The 19,775-nt window shown below is 38.4% G+C and overlaps 1 protein-coding gene and 1 long non-coding RNA gene across 10 annotated transcripts in view; one reads left to right on the top strand and one right to left on the bottom strand.

Moving 5' to 3' along the window:
• Positions 1-19,775, top strand: part of SNCAIP (synuclein alpha interacting protein) — an 87,228-nt gene that overhangs the window by 34,461 nt on the left and 32,992 nt on the right. For 7 of the 9 annotated variants that reach the window (XR_010352203.1, XM_064403031.1, XM_064403030.1 and 4 more), the window contains 2 exons: positions 322-424; positions 10,095-10,167. Coding sequence is in view for 8 of the 9 variants with exons in the window: in XM_064403031.1 (XP_064259101.1) it covers positions 368-424; positions 10,095-10,167 (130 nt within the window). In the remaining variant the exon portion in view is untranslated. Of the gene's footprint in view, positions 1-321; positions 425-2,408; positions 2,550-9,739; positions 9,863-10,094; positions 10,168-19,775 lie in introns of those variants that run through there. The other 2 variants (XM_064403036.1, XM_064403035.1) reach the window with 2 other exon arrangements.
• LOC135289450 (uncharacterized) lies at positions 539-2,374 on the bottom strand. The gene is made up of 4 exons (XR_010352204.1): positions 2,190-2,374; positions 2,014-2,077; positions 1,628-1,683; positions 539-560 (listed from the first exon to the last, which is right to left on the bottom strand). It is a non-coding gene; the product is annotated as an uncharacterized LOC135289450 (long non-coding RNA).

The raw sequence follows: 19,775 nt of genomic DNA on the forward strand, positions 1-19,775 counted from the left end.
AGCTATGGTTGCAATGTCGTGAGGGTGTTCAACACCCTAGGTCTTTATACCTGTATTGAACTTCTGTGGGGACTGAGTTGTGCTGAGCCAAGTATTTTTTACTTCTACTTCAAGTAGCACTTAGCTGTTCTCCCAGAAAACTGGAATGTCTGCTTTACAATATGCAGAATAGCGGTGGTAAATTGTATTTGCCTTCTAAGATTAAGTTATGAAACACTTTACTATTCAAGTTAAATGATTCAGTATTGTAGCAACTATATGAAAATTTTTCTGTGTGATTTTGGCTCTCTAAAGGCAACACATTTCTCTTTTCTTAATTAGGTCTTTACTAATGTGCTGACTCACCCAAAATGTCCATAAGAGAATAATGGAAGCTCCTGAATATCTTGATTTGGATGAAATAGATTTCAGTGATGATATATCGGTAAGTACAAGTCTTATTTTATTTGTTCAAGTTGAGACAATCTTAGATATCTCAGTCCTGATGTAAAAAGCAGTACTCTTGTTAGAAGCCACACTTCTTATTACTTCATTTAAGGGAATGTTTAAATAGGTTGAATCTAGAATAAAAATCAGATGTTTTGTAAAGGAAATCTCTCCACAAATGAATAAATCTCTCCTTGGAATGAAAGGAAAGCTTGATTCCTCCCTCTCCTTCAGGCAGTAAAAATTACTTGTAGACAAAATTAATAAATTTGTTTCATTTCTGGGTTGCTTCTCTCCTGTTTCATCCTGAATCAGCTATATGTGCTGTAGTGCTGGCCTTAGACACCAACATCTTAAGTTTACTTTTTTTAATAGAATGTATTTCAGTTGCAGAAAACCTGTTTCTCTCACCTTTGTCTTTTTCACGAGTAGCCATTTCCCAGTACAGCTCAATTTTATCTATAGGTGTGATGTGGTAGTGTTCAGAAAGAGGTAGAAAGACTTTGAGGCATTCATAGGCAGCAGTGATCATTAGAGTCACAAATAAATTAGCTCTAATTGCAAGCAAAAATATGTATTACTTTCTACATTTTTAGTGTTTTTTATAGGAGGCACTGGTACTGTATATTTCTCTACTACTTATAATACTACTTCTACTGCTAGTATTTCAGCTTTTTGTGTAGTGGAGTTGTTCATATGTTTTATCAATGTTTGATAAAAAATAGACTTGAATTCATCAATTAAATCTCCTGTAAGAGAATATATTAATTCTATTTTCAGATTAAAGTATGCCACCATCTCCCTCCACATGTTTCGTAGTTTTATAGTAATTTTTTTTTCCACAAAGGTCCTGGTTTTCCAGTTAGCATTTGGGACTCCTGATTCATTTTAAAACATTCCAGATGCTTTATTCACTGACAAATTCCTTTTGAAGAGAATTTTTTTTTCTACCTATTGTACTATTGAATTTTTATTAAAGCAGAATATGGCAAATGCCCAAAATATTACAAGACAATGAGCCAATCTTGAGTGAATACCTTATTGTGGGCAACTTTCTTTATATTGCTGTTATATGCCAGATTATGTCCTGGTATCTGTTTCTATACTCAGTTTAGTAAAACTGTAAAACTTAATAGATGTAACCTTTCCATGTCCCTCCCATTGTGGCTGTTGCTGTGTATTGGTGGGTTAGGTTACTCACTTTTCTGCTGGACAGCCCAGGCTGCCTGCTTTCATAGGCTGTTCTTTCAGTGGATGCTGAACATTTAAATAAAAAATCACCATAAGTGATTGAGGTAGCAGTTTTACTCCCTGCTTTAACAAGTAAGAGGACAAAGGATTTGTTGCCAGAACTCAAATCAACAAGAGAATTCATGGTTACTCTAGTGCTCTACTCATATCTCATCATACACAGTTTAGAAATACCTGACCTTCGCATTTTATCATTAGCCTGCTCTGGTAGGAGCAGCTGCATAACATCTGTATTAGCAAATTATATTATTCATGTTAGCCCTCTGGTTCTAATCCAGTGCAGAAAAGTGACTAATAATAATGGCAGCAAGAAGGCGGTTAAAATGATGCACTTACAAATGTACCTCATTTAGAAAGCCACTGTTTGTAGCCCAGATCCTTGTCATCCATTTCAGCAAACCTGACCAAAATGCAATAATCAAAAAAGATAGAAAGACAGGAAGTAGATTTAAAAGTCAAATATATAAGTAAGTAAGGGAAAGAGGGTGGGAACAGTGTGTTTGGGTTCTTACTTTATTTTCCTTTGTTTTGTTTTGTTGGTTTTTTGTGGTGGTTTTTTTTTGTATTTTTTTTTTGTTTGTTGGTTTGTTTGTTTGTTTTTATATTACATTTGTACATGAGAAAAGGAAACTACATGTCTCCTATATCATGGAATCCTAGAATGGTTTTGGTTGGAAGGGACATTCGAAGGTCATTCCATTCTAATCTCCCTGTCATAGGTAGGGATGCCTTCCACTAGATCAGGTTGTTCCAAGGCTCATTGTGATGGGTTGACATTGACTGGTCATCAGATGCTCACCAAGCCAGTCTGTTAATCCTACTCCATCAAGAAACTTGTGATTTAAGGAGAGGGACACCACTCACCAATTAATGTAATAGAAAAAAACCTCCTCTTGGTGATATTAATTTACTGCCAATCAAAGAGCACAGGATTATGAGAAACAAGGACAAATCTAAAAGCACCCCTCCCCACCCTTCCCCACCCCTCCCTCTCCATAGTCTCAACTTCACTCCTGAGTGCTTTGCATTGCCACCTCGATAAGCACAGGGGGATGGGGGAGGATGGGGTTTGCAATCAGGTTAGGTACTAGTTTGAAAGCAAACCAGTGGGAAATCCCAACTCAGAAATACAATTTAATAGGAAAATTAAAATAAATGCAATAATACAGAAACACTGACAGAGTCCAAATACGACCCGACACCCTGTTGGTCAGGGTGTTGGTAGCAGTCTGATTAAATGGTGGCTGCAGTCCTCTTGAAGTGATATATGTGGTTCTGTTGAAGCAGTAATGCTGTAGAAGGGCCTGATGTTCCTCCAAAGATCCAGTGGTGGTTATGGAGCTCTTGTCCTCTAGGAATTTAGTGGATAAAGCTGCCTGTGGTGTTCCAAACTTCAGATGATATCCAGGTAGAAATGCTTGGATCGTCCTTCTGGGTGGAGCATCTCACAATGGATGATGTAATTTTATCAGTCTTGCAGTGAGATTTGATGGCTCATTAGCAAAAGTTATCCCCTGGAATTATCAGGGATGTGTCATGAATTAGATAAGGAGCACGGCCCTACCTAGTTTTAACAGCTTATGAAGATGGTGATAGAATACATACATTTTTGGGAATATCTTATATTGTGACCTAAGACAGGTTATTACAGAGTGTCTCTGCTGTTCCCTCCTCATCCTCTTCATGCTTGTACCAGTGTGGGGTCCCACCCACAGAAGTCAGTCCTCTGTGAACTTCTCCAGTGTGAGTTCTTCCCAAGGACCAGCATTCTTCATGGACTGCACCAGCTTGCATCCTTTCCATGAGATAGATAGAATCCTTCAGAAGCAGACTGCTCCAGCATGAGTCTCCCACACGGTCACAGTTCCTGCCAGAAAACTCCAGTGTAGTCTCCTCTCCACAAAATTTAGTTCCTGCCAGGACCCTGTTCCAGCACTGTCTTTCCACAAGCTGCAGGTTTCTTCAGGGCACATCCACACACTCCAGTGTGGGGTCCTCTGTGGGCTGAAGGCTGGATCTCTGCCTTTCCCTACTTCTTTACTGACCTTGGTATCTCACATTTTATGGTTCCTCTCTTCCAGCTAGTTTTATGCAGTGGTTTTCTTAAGTCTGTTATCCCAGAGGTGCTACCAACATCTCTGATGGGCTCAGCATTTGCCAGCAGCCAGTCCTACATGGAGGCAGCCTTGACTCTTAGTTTGCCACATGAACCAAATACAATCACATGTGGTGGGCATCCACAACTTCTCTGGGCAACCTGTTGCAGTGTCTCACTACTGTCATTGTAAAGAAGGTCCTTGTTGTATTCAATCTAAATTGATGCTTTTTCATTTGCCCCTTGTCCTGTCACTACAGGGCCTGGAATATAGTCTTTCTGTATTTTTCTTGCAAGCCTCCTGTATATATTGGAAGGCCGTAAGACAGTCTCCCTGCAGCCACCTGTTCTCCAGGATGAAGAATCCAAACTCTCTCTCAGCCTTACTTCACAGAAGAGGTGGCCCAGGCCCCTGGGCTATTTTCATGAACTTTTTGTGGATGCACTGAACATGTCTATGTCATTTTTGTCCCAATGGAGACAGTACTCCAGGTGGATTCTCCCAAGAATGAAGTCCATGGGAGGATCGCCTCCCTTACTCTGTTGGCCAGACTTTCTGTGCAGCCCAGGGTATGACTGACTTTCTGGTCTACAAGTGAGCATTGCCAGTTTATGTCAAATTGTTCATCCTCCAGTATTCCTTGTCCTTCTCTTCAGGGCTGCTCTCAGTCTGCAGAGTCTATGTGGATACTGGGAATTGCTCAGACACATGGACACAGGCTCTTGACCTTGTTGAACTTTATGATGTTCACATGTGCCCACACCACAACCTGTCCCAAGGTCCCTCTGGATGGCATTCCATCCCTCCGGCAAATCAACCACTCAGTTTGGTGTCATGTGAAAACTTGCACCCGATCCCATAATTTATGTCCTTGACAATGATATTAAATGCTACTGGTTGCAGTATGCATCCTTGAGGGACACCACTCATTGCTGAGTTTCACTTGGAGACTGAGCTGCTGTAACTCACTGGACGTGGCCAATTCCTTGTCCATCTATCTGTCAAACTCATATCTCTCCAAGTTAGAGGCAAGGAAGTTGTACTTGGTTACAGGCATTACAAAAGCTGAGGCTCACTTTGTAGCTCTCTCACTATTGTAGGAGGCCTCTATCTTATCAGGCACAATTTTCCCCTTGTGAAGCCATGCTGGCTGTCTCTATTCACCTCTCTGCCATCCATACAGCATAACTTCCAGGAGGATCTGTTCCATGCTCTTACTGGGCACTGAGGTGTGGCTGCCCTGCCAGTAGCTCCTGGGGACCTTCTTTTCATCCTTCTTAAAGGAGAATGTAATATGACTTTTATCCAGTCATTGGAGACTGACTCCTAGGACTGTTAAAATACTCTTGAGAGCGCTTAGCAGCTACATCTACAAACTCCATCAGGGTTCTGGAATGTAAATATGATGCTCATTTCATAAACTAAGATATTCCTGATCTAAATGGTATAGTATATTTGACTGTGGTTCAGACAGCAGAATAGGTTTCTGGGGGTCTTGTTTATGTTACACAAAAGTAATATTCTATGTGCAGTGACATTAACCTACCCAGCTGAATATTTTCATTTATTTCTTCATTAATAACTGCTTACAGAAAGAAAGGTGGGGGGGAAAGACCTTAAGGTTGCATTAAATGATAGATACATTGTCCAATGTATGTTTTATGCTTTCACCTTTTTGCTGTTTCTCCTGATTTTGACTATAAATTTATTCCTGCTCTGAAGTTTTATGCTGTTGGTATGCTTACCTGAAGGCTTCCTAACCCTTTGATTGGAATGCAGGATTTATATTGCGCTGGCAAACTGAGGAAATTGAAACAATTTTTTTTTTGGTTTACAGAAATAGTACAAGATAACCTCATCATAACCAGAGTTCCTCATGCTAAGATACTTGTAAACTGCTAGAGATTGAGTGTATAGATAATTGCTGTGATTGTTCTCTTAGCTCTGTATGAATGAAAGCCAACTACAGTGGTGCCAGTGTGAGACTGCACCTGATTTAAAGGTTTGTGAAATGCAAGTGCAGTAATTGAGTTCAAATCTAAGTAAACAGCTGTTGAATCATCAAGAATTTTTGAACAGCTTTAAAAACTTCTTGTGAATCCTTGCCTGGCAGGGAAGACATAGACTCTATGTGGTCAGGAGTCTGCCCAAGCTGCTAGCCTCCCATTTACTCAACAGAGGGCCCCTCCTGAGCCTGCTGCACCCTTTCTTGGCCACAGGAAGAGCTGGGTCACCCCTCAGGCTCACACACAGCCACCAGTCCTGCTGGGCTCAGTGTGCGGGGTCCTGCATCGCTGTGCAGGCACAATCATTAGCTGCAGCAGATTGATTCGTTTACCATCCAGCTGAAGCTCTCTCTTACATCTCTCTTTTCTTCCTGTCTCCTATTTCAGAATGAAGCAAAATGCAGATGTCCACTGGGTAGTTCATAGGAAGTGTTCATTTCAGACAGACATTTTGTACCCCTAACATTGTTAGTAGTGTCTATATAGGTCCCCTTTTAAGCTAAAGGGAAGAATAACATATCAAGTGTCTATATAAGATGCACAACACATAGCACAAATAACTTAACTAGTGCTCCAAAGATGTTCATCACTGCTGTAAGAAAGACATTTAGTTTGAGGAGGTGATATTTCCCACATGCACCATACCAGTCTAATCTCTTTCCTTCTCTGTTTTTTGTTTGGAAGCCACTTAAATTGACACTGCTATTGAGAAAAATATTCCTGCAACATCAGGCCAAGTATTGTTCCTTTGCTTTTTCCCAATATATCTTGCTATTCCCAAATAAATGTCTCAGAAATATGATGGCATTGCAGTTAATAAATGATTAAGAAAATGCATTGTAAAGTCACTAATTCAATAGGTTTTTAATATCAATGAAACTTTTTTTCCCCCCACTATCACAAATAAACTGAAATGAGACTATTTGCTTGGACACACTTTGAAAGAAACTGCTGTAATGGAGGAATGTGTCTGTTTTCAGTACCAAAATGAAAACAAAGAGCTCTGCATTTAGGATCGGGACAGAGTCATTGGTGGTGGTAAATTATTTGAGTTCTGATACTCCAAGCAGTTGTATATGGTCCTTCATGCTTTGGGGGTGTTATGGTTATGACAATTTGGTCTGAAAATCACATTATGCATACAACTTAGCACTTGGAGTCCATTTAGGATACAGCAGAATGTTGAAAAGTAACTTTTGTTTCTTACTTTACTTGGGGTCTTTACAATTTTCTGTAATATTTCTCTGCTACTATTCATGATCAGTATTTTCTTGTTTCTGATACTTCTAGACCATAAGTGCATGTGCAAGTGGTGGACAAGTGGCACAGAGCAGAACAGCCCTATTAAAGATATTTTTTCTCACGTGTCTTGTTTAAAATTCATTGCATTAAAATTTGAAAACCATGTGAAATTTGAAAGGTTAACATTGGCATTAATTCAGATTCTGCAGTGCAGTGTTACATAATGAACAAATGTATTGTATTATAAGGAAGTCCCATTTTTCCCTGAATTAGCAGTGTCTGTTGGAAAAATATCTGGGAGTATCTTGCATTTGCATGGAATGCTTGCTACTGCTCCTTGTCTCATTTGCTGTTGATACTGCTCTTCCATCTTAAAAACTTCTTTAGGGGCTTATTAGAATTCACAATTTTGGCAGGCCTTAAATGCAGAAAAGGAGCCCAGACCTCAAACAGTAATCAAAAATTCCGTTACATGTGTTATCTTAGGAGCAAGCTCTTTGTTACTGAAAGTCACCATCAACCACAACTTTAATTAATTAAATGCCAAAGACTTTAATTAATTGCCAAAGATCACAGTAAGCATTAACTAAGGAAGTAACATGATGTTCTCAGTTCTTACATTGCCAGTTATGCCCTTTGGCATGTCCCTCAGGTGTTGATATGTGAGAAGTAGTGTTTAATTTTGCATGGAAAAAAAATGGAAATTATTGAATGAAGAGTTAGAAGTAATTAATTTAAATGCAGATGAATAAGCATTAAGTCTTAAATTCTGTTCCAAGGGAGAGTTGCAATCTCAACTTCTTTTAATGTCCTGTGTAACCTTGAAATTTACAGTTGAAGAAAACATTACTGATTGTTAGAACTGGAGCTAGATATGTGAGAAATCAGTTCTAGTAGGAAGAGTTACTAGAGGGAATGGATTGTTTTTATGGTTGGGAAAGGTCCACTTGAAAAAGTAATTTTATTTGTTTCATGGACCAAAAGCTGGTTCTTTACATTTTAACCACAAAATACAGAAAGCAGAAATGTAAATTTGCAGAAATATTTTTGAGAACAGAGGTATGTGGGAGGAAATCTGTTAATGAAATCAAACCAATATAATTAAAATGCATAACAAATTTATAAACATTCAATAGATTTTTTGGTGGTGGGATGACTAACCGAATACATTTTAGAGCAATGTTGAAACAGAAAAATATCTGGTTTTCCAAGAAAGAGCAGGAAAAAGACAAAAAGAAAGACAGCTTTCTGTTTTTGAAGTTTTCTGACAAAATACATAGCAATAGAATACAAAAGGCCTCTTTCTAATTGAATTACAAACTGTGTAATAGTTTAAACTGCAACAGCTGGTCTTATGAAGCTACCATATTCCTTGGAGACATGCTCCTTGGGTTCTTTTAAGAATCTTACTAGACCAGTTTGACATTGCATTCTAAGTCTTTGCGCGGAAATAGCAAGATGTATAGCTTAACAGCTCAGGCTTTATTAAACAATAACTAAAGTGAAGCACAGCACATGGTGTTTGTCTGTGTATTAATTTGTCTTAGCAGCATCCTTCTCCCTGTCAGCTCTGTTCTTTTTTGCTTTAGGCTGTCATATCCTGAAGCAGTCACAGCCTTATAGACAACTCCTTGTTTAATGGGGATTGGAATCACTGGGTAGTTCTGGAGTGCTGCTACACATTTTAACTAATAAGTTCAGTGTTGATCCTGGTAATACTTACGAGGGTTTCTTCTTGTGGTTGAGGTTTCTCAATACATCCCTGAATAGGTCAGCAAGGGGAAAAGTAGGGCCTGGGAGATTTTCTAGGCTTAATGCAGTAACTATAGTCATTTCAGTAACAGTCTTAAACTTGCACCAGAAAAGTATGTTAACTCTGCAATTGGTCACAAATGAGCTTGAATTTAGATTATTTTGAAGGAGATTGCCAGCTGTGCTTTAGAAGCATTCAAATGTCAAACACCGAGTGACAAGCTGTCAGCAAAACCCAAGACAATGTATCACCATTTCGGGGTTTTTTTGTGTGGAAAGTTCATATGATTTTATGTGTAGTTGTTTTGCTTCATTGGTCAACAGCACACCAACTAAAAATATCTGTTTCTTTGAAAACATATGGTGTTTATGTATTCTTAGAAAAATTTCAGTTGTGCTAATCCTAAATGCTTTTTTTTTCTATTTATATTTCCAAAATACTGCTTTTATAGGGTCTTTTTTCTATAAGCAAAGTAATTGATATTTCTTTCACAAACATAATGATTTTCATTTGTTTAAGTGGAGATTCCTGTAACATTTGAGCATTCAATTTAGAAAAACTTGCTGTAAAGCAACTGCATATCAGAATGTATGGTTTTATAATGCTGGATTCTGTGTCTTTCTAAAGGTATTCCACTAAACAAAAAAATTCTGTTTAGTAAAATACTTATGGCACCTTTGGGTTTTGGGGTTTTTTTCCATTTTTGAATGGTCAGGGTGGAGAATAACATGCTGATTCATATTTGATGTGTTTTATTTTGTAAAAAATTTATTTACCTCAAAATAACAGTACACATTTACTGTAATAAAGCCCAGGTTAAAGAAATGAGCCTGTTGTCTGATGTGTGTAGGTACACACCCTCCTCTCTGAAATCAAATCTCTGCAGTGCAGATATTCTGCATCCCTTTTACATATTGGTTTGTGACAGCTTGAATTGTAATTTTTAAACATGGTAATTGTTGCAGTGCAACACCATAACAGATGGGCAAAGTGAGACCCTTGAAGCCTGAATGTGGTCTGACCTCCGTGTATCTCACATTGTATTTGTGCCTTGAGTAATGGTGACCTGCAGGAAGGAGAAATCTGAGGTGAGGAGGGGCTTTGCTCTGGCTTTGAAAGTCTGTTTCGTATGTCTCCAGGTGGGAAACAAAAAAGCAGGTGCCATCTGCTTTTCTCATGCAACCTAAGACCATCAGACTGCCAGGAGCAGCCTTTGTTTGTAGATTTACTTAGTGTCCATAACACTTGAACCTCTTGAAAATCTTAACTTTTTGTATTTTTTAATTATTTACTCTATATATTTTTTCTTCTTTTTTACAGTATTCTGTAACTTCTCTCAAGACCATCCCAGAATTATGTAGAAGATGTGATTCACAAAATGAAGACAGATCAGGTATGATGCCCATTTCCGTCCACCCATAATATTCTAGGCATTGTTTAATCATGTACAATTTGGCAACAGTAACTTCTTGGCAGTGTCCTGTTGTTTTGTTTTTTCTCATTTATGTACAGTGTTCTGGAAACATGAGTTTCTTTTTTCAACAGATGTTAGTTCATTAGAAAGAAAGTTCCAAAAAAGGATTTGGCTGTATACAGATAAATGTAGGGCTTCATCTCAGCAGCTCCAAACCACAGTATGTGCAACAATTTACTTGAAAACCCGAGAAACCATTGGTGACAAGACGTAATAATGTAGGCGCCAATGAAAAAATGTTGGATACATTTACTACCCATATGGCCACGACCAGTCTGAGGGATGATGTTTTGCCAGACTCTGAAACTGTATCAAGGATGCTACATGATAGAATCTACTCTAAGGCATACTGTAATAGTTAAGATTAAAGCAGAGTTTTTTAGTTTAATAGTGTAAACTAAATGAAGAATCATGGCATATAGATGAAAACCAGCTGGAGACCTTCCCCCTGCCCCCTGACAAAAAGTGCATTCAGCGTTGTTTTTCACTCTGTAAATCAGATTAATCCACTTTTATTTTTCTCTTCTGATGGAGGAGCAATGAATTGGTAAGAGAAGCATTTTTGTCGAGCTATGAAAGTTTATTGTGCTTTTTTGATCTTTTAATTGAATTTTTGGTAATGTTGTTTCATCAAGTACTTTTATAACAGAAACAGGAGATCTGGAACTGATGGGATGATACAAGGACTTAAGAACCATGCTATACTTCAGCAACTTTTATTTCTATATTTCCTTTCAGACTTTTGAAAATTTCTACTGTATTTAACTTAAGTGATTGCTGCTTCTTCTAAGAGTTATTAGAGGCCAGGTCACCACGTGCCACTGTCCTTGGCAATAAAGAGATGCAAAGCTCTCCTTACAATACTTATTTGCGTATTACTTTCACAGTGCTCACTTGCCTACACAGGGCACAGCAGTGATTGAACACACAGTATTACTTGTTGCAAGCAAGAGCAGGGCAGAAGTACAATGGGTGAAGACTCCTGATGCACCCCCCTCAAATTGCCCTATCTCCTTCTACCCCACTCTCTCCCCATCCTCCCCTCCATCTTCCCCTGCACATTCCCCTCTTTCTTTCCGTTCTGCCCCTTCACATCCTTCCCCTGACTCATTCCTATCCCTTTTCTTCTGTCTTCTTCCTTCCTTCTTGCTGGTTCTTCCCACCTTCCTCATCCTTTGCATCCTGCTGTTTCCTCTTTTCTTCCATTTCCTTCCCACCTTCTTTCTGTCTCCTTCCTTTCTTACCCATTCTTACTCCCGCTCTCCCTGTTTTCCTATTGTCACACCATTGCTCCACACTATTCTTCTCCCACTCATCTCTCATTCCTCCTGCCTCCTTCTCTCCTCCTTTCTTTGTTTTCACCCACTTCTTCCCCCTTCTGCTCATTCTTCTTCCCTGCCATTCTCCATAGCATTTAATCCCTCATTGCTTCCCACATGCTCCCACTATTCTCTCCCAATATTCCTCCTCTCATTCTTCTTTCTCCATTTAAAATTAAGGTAGTAGTTATAAAGTGAAATGTAATCCAATAGTAAGGATGAAATTCTGGTTATGAGCTTCCTTTAGATTGTGGGATGCTGACAGCATACTGTGTATCTCTCTTGTTCCATCGTTGTCTCTGCAGATGTACATTTTTTGATTGATTTTAATTACTTCAGTGCTCCTCTGTTCCTTTAAAAAGGGAAGACAGTAGTAGCCCTGGGGAGTCTGCCAGTAGAAGTTAATTGCAGATTGGTTAAAAGTCTTGAGTAAAAAAGAGGTCTTTTGCACTGTTAGTAGTATTGGCAAAGTGGAAACAGTACTAAAAGCTGGGTTTTCTTGTACTTACCACTTATTTTGGTGAATAGGAGATAGTACTGAAATCTTTTTATTTTTACCCTATTTATATACTGAGTAATAATACAGTGCTGAACAGGAGTGTATCACTTTACATGTCTGTACAGACATCAGTATCTCAGTATCTTGAAATATCAACAGAGCTGGATTAGTAAACATTATATAAGGCTCAATTTTGTAACTTTTCACAATTGCTTTTGACACAGTCTTTTGCCTTTCCTATACTGTAGATCGTTCAAATAATGTTGCCAAAGTATTGATTGTATGTGCTACTTTTTATGAAAATGGATTATATAATAAATCTTTCATACTATAGCATGAAGCATTCATACTAATTTGTATCTGCATTCCACTCTTAATTCAAGTAGTTACGAATAGAAAAACTCAGAGGCTTTACAAAGTGCTGATCCAGCTTTTTACCTCATACTGACTCCTGCTTAGTTAGAGGTTGCATTTCTCCTTTAAAACAGAGAGAACTATAAAAGTAGCTATCCAATAATTCTTTTTTCAGAAGAACTAAAAGGTAAGCAAATATTGACCATAGATAAGACATAATCTAAAAAACAATTGTCTGTCATCTTTGTCTAAGGAAAATATTTAGTTCACTAATACAGTTAAGACAAAATTGTGGAGAAAGTAAGATTTGAATTTCTACTTGGAAAAATAATTATATATATGTGTGTGTGTGTGTATATATATATATATATATCAATATATATATATAGAGGCAACTATTTTCACCAGCAGGATTGATAGAACAGATATAAACCAGACCAGTTTCTTGTTATGGAATTACATTTCTTAACTATATGGCCAATAATATAGAAGTGTTACCATTCATTGTTTGCAGATAAGTTTGGTAAATAGCCCTGTCATTCTGATTTTCTTTCCTCTTTCATGTAACATTTTAAAGTATTTGGTTACATTGTTTTCAAATTACTCCAAGCACTTTTAATCCTAAGCAAGTACTGGTGTTTATAAACCAGTGTGTCTTCTCAAGCGTTTCACATTCTTTCAGCAGACTTTTTGGGGTTTTTTAACTATTTCTGATAGTCTATAACTTTTGCTCGGATTAGTTGTTCTTTTGGAAAGGGAGATATTAGAAAGTTTTCTCCATGTGTAGTTTTTCCTCCTTGAAATGCCACCATTGCCTCCTTTTATTGGAGAGCACTGGCAGATAGAGTGCATTGTTGGGAAGGTCCTGTTCCTGCCTTGCTCTTTTGCAAGATGTGCATGACAGCCATGAAGCAGCACAGTCTCTGTCCTGACTCAGAATCAAAGAATCACAGAATATTCTGAGTTGGAAGGTACCCACCCAACCCATTTTGAGTTGGAAGGATCATCAAAATTCCAAATCTTGACCCTGCACAGGACACTCCAAGAGTCAGCCCATGTGCCTGAGAGAGCTGCCCAAACAGTTCTTGAGCTCTGTCAGGTTTGTGCTGTGACCACTTCTCTGGGGAGCCTGTTCAGTGCCCAGCCACCCTCTGGGTGAAGAACTTTTCCTCATATCAAACCTAAACCTCACCTGAAAGAGTTTAATGCCATTCTCCTGAGTCCTGTCACTGTCACCACAGAGAAGAGAACGGTGCCTGCCTCTCTGCTTCCCCTCACAAGGAAACTGCAGGGTTAGAATGTGGTCTCCCCTCAGTCTCCTCTTCTCCAGGCTGAACAGACCAAGGGACCTCAGCCACTCCTCACACGGCTTCACCCCAAGGCTCTTCACCATCCTTGTTACCCTCCTCTGGACACTCTCTAACAGCTCAATGTCTTTTTTGTGTTGTGGCGCCAGAACTGCCCCCAGCACTCGAGGTGAGTGCAGAGCAGTGCAGAGCAGAGCAGGACAATCCCCTCCCTTGCCTGGCTGTGATGCTGTGCCTGATGCTCCCAGGGCACGGGGCCCTCCTGGCTGCCAGGGCACTGCTGGCTCCTGTTCAACTGGCCATTGACAGGATCCCCAGGTCCCTTTCCATGGCTCTTCTCTCCAGCCTCTCATTCCTCAGTCTGTCCATTCATCCAGGGCTACCCCATCTGAGGAGCAGAATGTGTTCTTTCCCTTCTTAAACTTCTTACAGCTGGTGATTGCCCTCTGATTTGTCAAGGTCTCTCTGCAGGGCCTCTCTGTCTTCGGAGGGAATAACCTGCTCCTCCTATTTTGCCTATTTTGTATCATCTGCAAACTTCCTTAGTATTCCTTCAAGTCCTGCATCCAAATCTCTTATGACTTCTCTGAGTCCTTCTTGGATTTAGGGAATTCTGACTCAGGAAAGTTCCAAGGGATCCTTGGAGCCCAACTATATATATCAGTACCCCCAGATTACAATGGGAAAGAGATACAGTATTGGCAAGAAATTGCAGGGAAAATTATGGCTTATCCACAATAAAGTGTGATTAAGGGTAATTGTTTTTTCTACAATCATGCATTAAGATAATGATCTTTTAGGTAGCATAATAACCTGTAAGGTGGACATTATGTCAGCTGTTTAGAGCAAGGTGCTAATTAACTCCTAGACTGTGGGTTTAAGCCCTGTACAGGCCTTTCACTTAAGAACTGGACTCAATGATCCATGTGGATCCCTTCCAGCTCAGAATATTCTGTGATTCTGTAATTCTTTTATCTTCAAAGATAGAAAATTAAAAAGTGTGGTTTAGAAATAGACCAAGCTGGCACATTTTTCTTGAAATGAAATGTTAGCCACAGTGTCCATTGATTTCCAGCATTGTTTAATATAGGCTGATGAACCAAAACATAAATCAGTCCTTTATGCTTTTGTTATTAAGCATTAAATTGGTTCCATTCTTTCTGGTCAAATTTTCTAAGGGCACTTGAACAAATGGTTCAAGACAACAGTGTTCAACAAGCTTCACTGAACCATGTCATTGTGGAAGTATATTCTGTCATCTGTGACAACTTTCAGTTGTCATTAAATGGCTGTTTCCAGTGAAGGCAATATACTACTCTAGATCTTTATTCACTGATTGGTAAAAACAAATTCCAAATTAAAAACTTTTAGTGTCGAGCAGTTATCCTTCTGCACTGCTTTATTCATTCCCAAAGAAACTGCCATTTGAAAAATTATTCAAAATGTTAGTTTCCTAATTGAGAAAAATAAATGAATGAGCAGAAAAATTGTGTCTCAAGCTCTTGGTCGTTTTTAGTTGTATGAGAAAATAAAGTAAAATTTGGTTTGGAAGCAGTGTTAAAAACCATCAATTTCACTGACTTCTTCTCCAAATATCTCCCAGGTAAATATGTCTGAAACAATAAAATACTGATTGGATCATTCCTTGGCAGAATATGAAAGAATTTTCTTAGTGACAAAACAGTTGTGCTAGCTACATATAAGTTCTTTTCCTACCTAATTTTTGCATCCTTTGTCTTCCTTTTCACACATTTTGTGCCAGAATAACCTCTTCTGATTTTTCATTGGAACTTTGCTTGCTACCTTCCTTTTACATCCATAGAACACTCTATACAAGAGTAAACCAAATTTACTGATTTCAAAATTTTATTTTCCTTTCATTTATTATCTATTTGAGAATGACAGGTTTTGTATTATTCTTCCTCAAGCCAAGATAAGAAAAAATACTAATTCACTGAGATACAAAATGTTCGAATTACCTGGAAAAGATGCACTGTTATTTAAAAGCATTTAATTAATATTTACCCTGTATAATCTTTCTTTCTTCTTTAGAGTGACTTGATATTCCACTTAAATGGGAGCAAACCTTCTCCATTTTTATCTGTGCAGGGTTGTTCTTTAATTGAGATTCTCATGGTATAGAGTTTATGTTAAAGAACTCCAGTATGTATTCCTGGTTCAGGTTATTGATATATTAAAACTGTAAAACAGTGCCACCTTCAGTCAAAATGAATTCAGTTAAATATGAATTTTGTGATAGTAATAAAGGAGTAAATAGATATTTGGATCTGGCTCTGATTATCTATTGATTTGTAAGAGACACCTCTTCCTCTATCACATGGAGCCCAGATATTTCTCTAAGTATTGGAAATACATTGGTGATAACAAACATGAGTTTTTGGAAATTTTCCTTAGTGTAGTCAACACCTTAGCACCTGTATACAAAGTCAGAATCACAGTGCTTTATTTAGACCTGGGCTGAAGGCATATCACAAGGAAGAAGCTCAGGCATTTCTTTCAGATGACAGTAAAACTCCAAATATGAAAACTTTGTGTAGACTTGCTGCAGGTCCCCTCCTAATATTACATGAGCAATATGTTGAAATATTGCATTTAAAAAGTATGGGCAGTTGTCACTGCTATTCACAAACTTTCTTAAAGTAAAACATGATACTACTATTTTCATTATACTCAGGACAATTTAGAGGCATTTTGATGTTTGGCATTAGACTCTAAGTATCACAGAAACTGCCTATCACACCTGGAAAATTTCATCTGTGCATGATTTCCATCTTGATGATTGGAAGTTCAGTTACCCTGTAGTTCTACAGATGCTTGTATACCAGACAAAACTCCACCTCTCAACATGCTCTAGACATAGAGATGATTGAAAAATACTCTGAAGTCAACAGGTGCTTCCAACTGGAGACATAAGGATCAAATTTTGATTCCTGGAAAATGGAATCGGGGGGATTAAATTGAAAGATAAGTTGCTTCCTAATTGCCCCCTTTTCAGCTTATTTGCCCCCAGTAGTTCTAGGACATCTCTAAGTAAATAAATATGTAAGAAAATCTCTAAATAAGCCTGCAGGCCTCTGGACTCATTTGCATTTTGTCTTCCTCAAAAAAACCCCCAAAAAACAGAGGACAATATATGCTGAGGAGCTACATCTGCAAATTGGCCCTTGCAGGTTTTTGTCATAAAGTTTTTTTTGTGCCAAAGAAATACTTTGACACCTCAGGTGTATCAGGCAGCTAACACTTGTTTACCGATGCAAAAGAAGTCTGCAATTTTTGTTCCTCACTCTTTTTACCTCAGTGATATAATAGTAGGATAATCCAAGTCTCTTATATTAATGAGTAAAAGTTTGGGAAACAATTTTGACACATAGTTGGGGAAAAAAAACAATTAATCACCTTTTAGGATTATACCAGAATTATTTGTCAGATTCTGGAATCAAACTAGCTGCTCCACATTCTAACTCTTTGCCTTAAACTCAGGCCATCTTTCACTGTTGTTTATAAAATAATCAAACAGTATTTATTTGACCCAGACTTTTAATGGCCCCTGTCTGAGTTCATAAGTATGGAGAGATGAGCAAGAGGCTTTTCCTCTGGAGCAGCTGTTCAAGACTACTCAGTGTAACTCCTGCTGTACTGGTGCTTTGGGAGTTATAGGCAACACTTGCTTTTGCTTCTTTGGGGAACATCTGAAAGCAGAATGAAAGAGATTTAGGCCATGTCCTGGTCCACTCCAGCCTATGGCTGCGGTGTCATGTAGAGGGAAATCATGCTCTAACTGCTTGAGGACTGATGCAGCTCCCAAGGAGTAAATGGCACAAAGAAATACTGTGTCTGGTATTCTGACTTGCTGGCTGTCCCTTCAGCTATATGGTTAAATGCTATGTTCTAGTCCTTTATTAAAAACAATGGAAATTCATCATCTCAGTTAAGTGAAGAGAATGCTTTTAAGTCAGTAAAAATATTGCTAACTGGTTTTGTTACCAATACAGCTAACTGTTCCAGTTTGGTTATTTTTCCCAGGAAAAGCTGTGTTTGTAAGGAGATTTTGGCAAAGAAAACCAATGAAAAATGGAAGTTCCTTACTCTGCTCTAACCTTAATGAAAGGAGAAGTACATGACTTCACAATTATCTGAGGCAGATTTGTAACAAACGTCATTGCTTCTTCTCAATGCCTGATTGTACAGTTTGGTCACCAGTGGTTTATGTAAATGCATGTTATTAAAGTTAAAAAGTGGAGAGAGTCAAGCAGCAAAATAAATGTAATCTTAAATAAAGTGACGACAAACAAAATGTTGATGCCTTTTCCTCTGTCTAGACCCCTGTGTTGAAAGCAGTGTTTTCATAAAACTCAGACAGAATTCATTTCCATACTGAGTGCTTAATAGTTCCTGTCAGAACAAAACAGCTGGGAAACATATGGTATCCATTTCCCTGTATCACTTGGAAAAAATTTCACATGTAAATAAAACCAACATAAAAGTGTAGGCCTTTGAACCTAGAATCTTATACAATACATAAATAAGTCAGTACAGTGCGTTCTTTGTATTGGCCCACTAAGTTACATGCCTTTTGATTATTATTATTTTTATTTCTTTTTCGGAAATGTTTTCTTAAGCACTTCCAAAAGTATTAATGTAATTTTTAGATATCCATAACTACTGAGCCATACTAATCTTTTGCTTCAGATATTAATGTGGCACTGAAAGTGTATATATCTGTTTCCTTAGGAAGGTGTTCATGGCAAATTGTGTGTTTTGACCACAAATTAGATCCCACTGATACGCAGTTAGCACATGTTATAAATCTGCTTAGTTTAAACAGTATTCTTGACTTTTAGACTGCATTAACTCTTAGTGTACATTGAAAGAGGGGTAGTAACTGCCTGCCTAAATGCTTTTGTGATTTTAGTGCTGTCCCTCAACTGAAAATAACAAGAGAAAGAAAACTATTTGCCAGAATTCCACTTATTATGAAGATCATCAATATTACAGGATGATGTAATAGGATGCAGACGGCAGTATTTCTGAAAGAGTACAAATTCACTAGGATTGCATTCAAGTTCAGTAGAATTAAGAGTTCAATTGACTTGAGCTCCTTCCCTTCTCTCAAGTCAGATTCACTGGTCAAACTGTCCTGTATTGCACTGAAATAATTGTCTGGAAGGTCCAGATCTGTAGGTGTGGATGTGGGTGTGAGTGTACACAGGTTATACATATAAGGGATGGAAAATTTGACAGAGAAGCCCAACCTGGAGAGGAGAAGTTCAGAAGGAACATCATACCTCAATAAGTAGGCTTAGAGAATCAGAGAATTGTTTAGGTTGGTTAGAGCAGGTTAAGCCAGGTCTGTGTCCAGTTGAATTCTGAGTATCTCTAGTGATGGAGATTTCAAAAAGTCTCTGGGCAACTATGTCAGTGTTTGACCAGCCACACAATTTAAAAAGTGTTTTCTTGTGCTCAGATAGCATTTCTTCTATTTCACTTGCTGCTGGTTGCCTCTTGTCCTGTCATGGAGAAGAGCCTTGTTACCTCTTCTTAATGATGAGATTCCTCCTGACCCTTTCCTTCCCAAAGCTGAACAGTCCCAGTTCTCAGTTGATGTACATGAGTTTCTAGTTCTTGTAAGAAAAATACGTCTTCCAGAGGAAAGAGGCCTTAAAAATTGAATTGTTTTTATTGCTGCTGTAACAAATCCACTAAAAAGCTTTGGCTAACTTTTTTGTTGCCCTTGCAGAAAATCATCCTACTCTTATGATGCCTCTCAATGCAGAGCAGAGTACAAACTAACATAGTTGGACAGGACCCCTGCAAATGCCACTAGGCTATTACTCACAGAATGGATCAGGTTGGAAGGGACCACAGCAGGTTATGTGGTCCAATCTCCTGCTCAAGCAGGGCCATCCCAGAGCATATGGCATAGGATTGTGTCTAGGTAATTCCTGAGTATCTACAGTGAAGGAGATTCCAAAACCTCTCTGGGTAACCTGTTCCAGTACTCAGTCTCCTGCACAGTAAAGAAGTTCT

This window comes from Passer domesticus, chromosome Z (assembly GCF_036417665.1).
Source record: "Passer domesticus isolate bPasDom1 chromosome Z, bPasDom1.hap1, whole genome shotgun sequence".
Lineage (NCBI taxonomy): Eukaryota > Metazoa > Chordata > Aves > Passeriformes > Passeridae > Passer > Passer domesticus.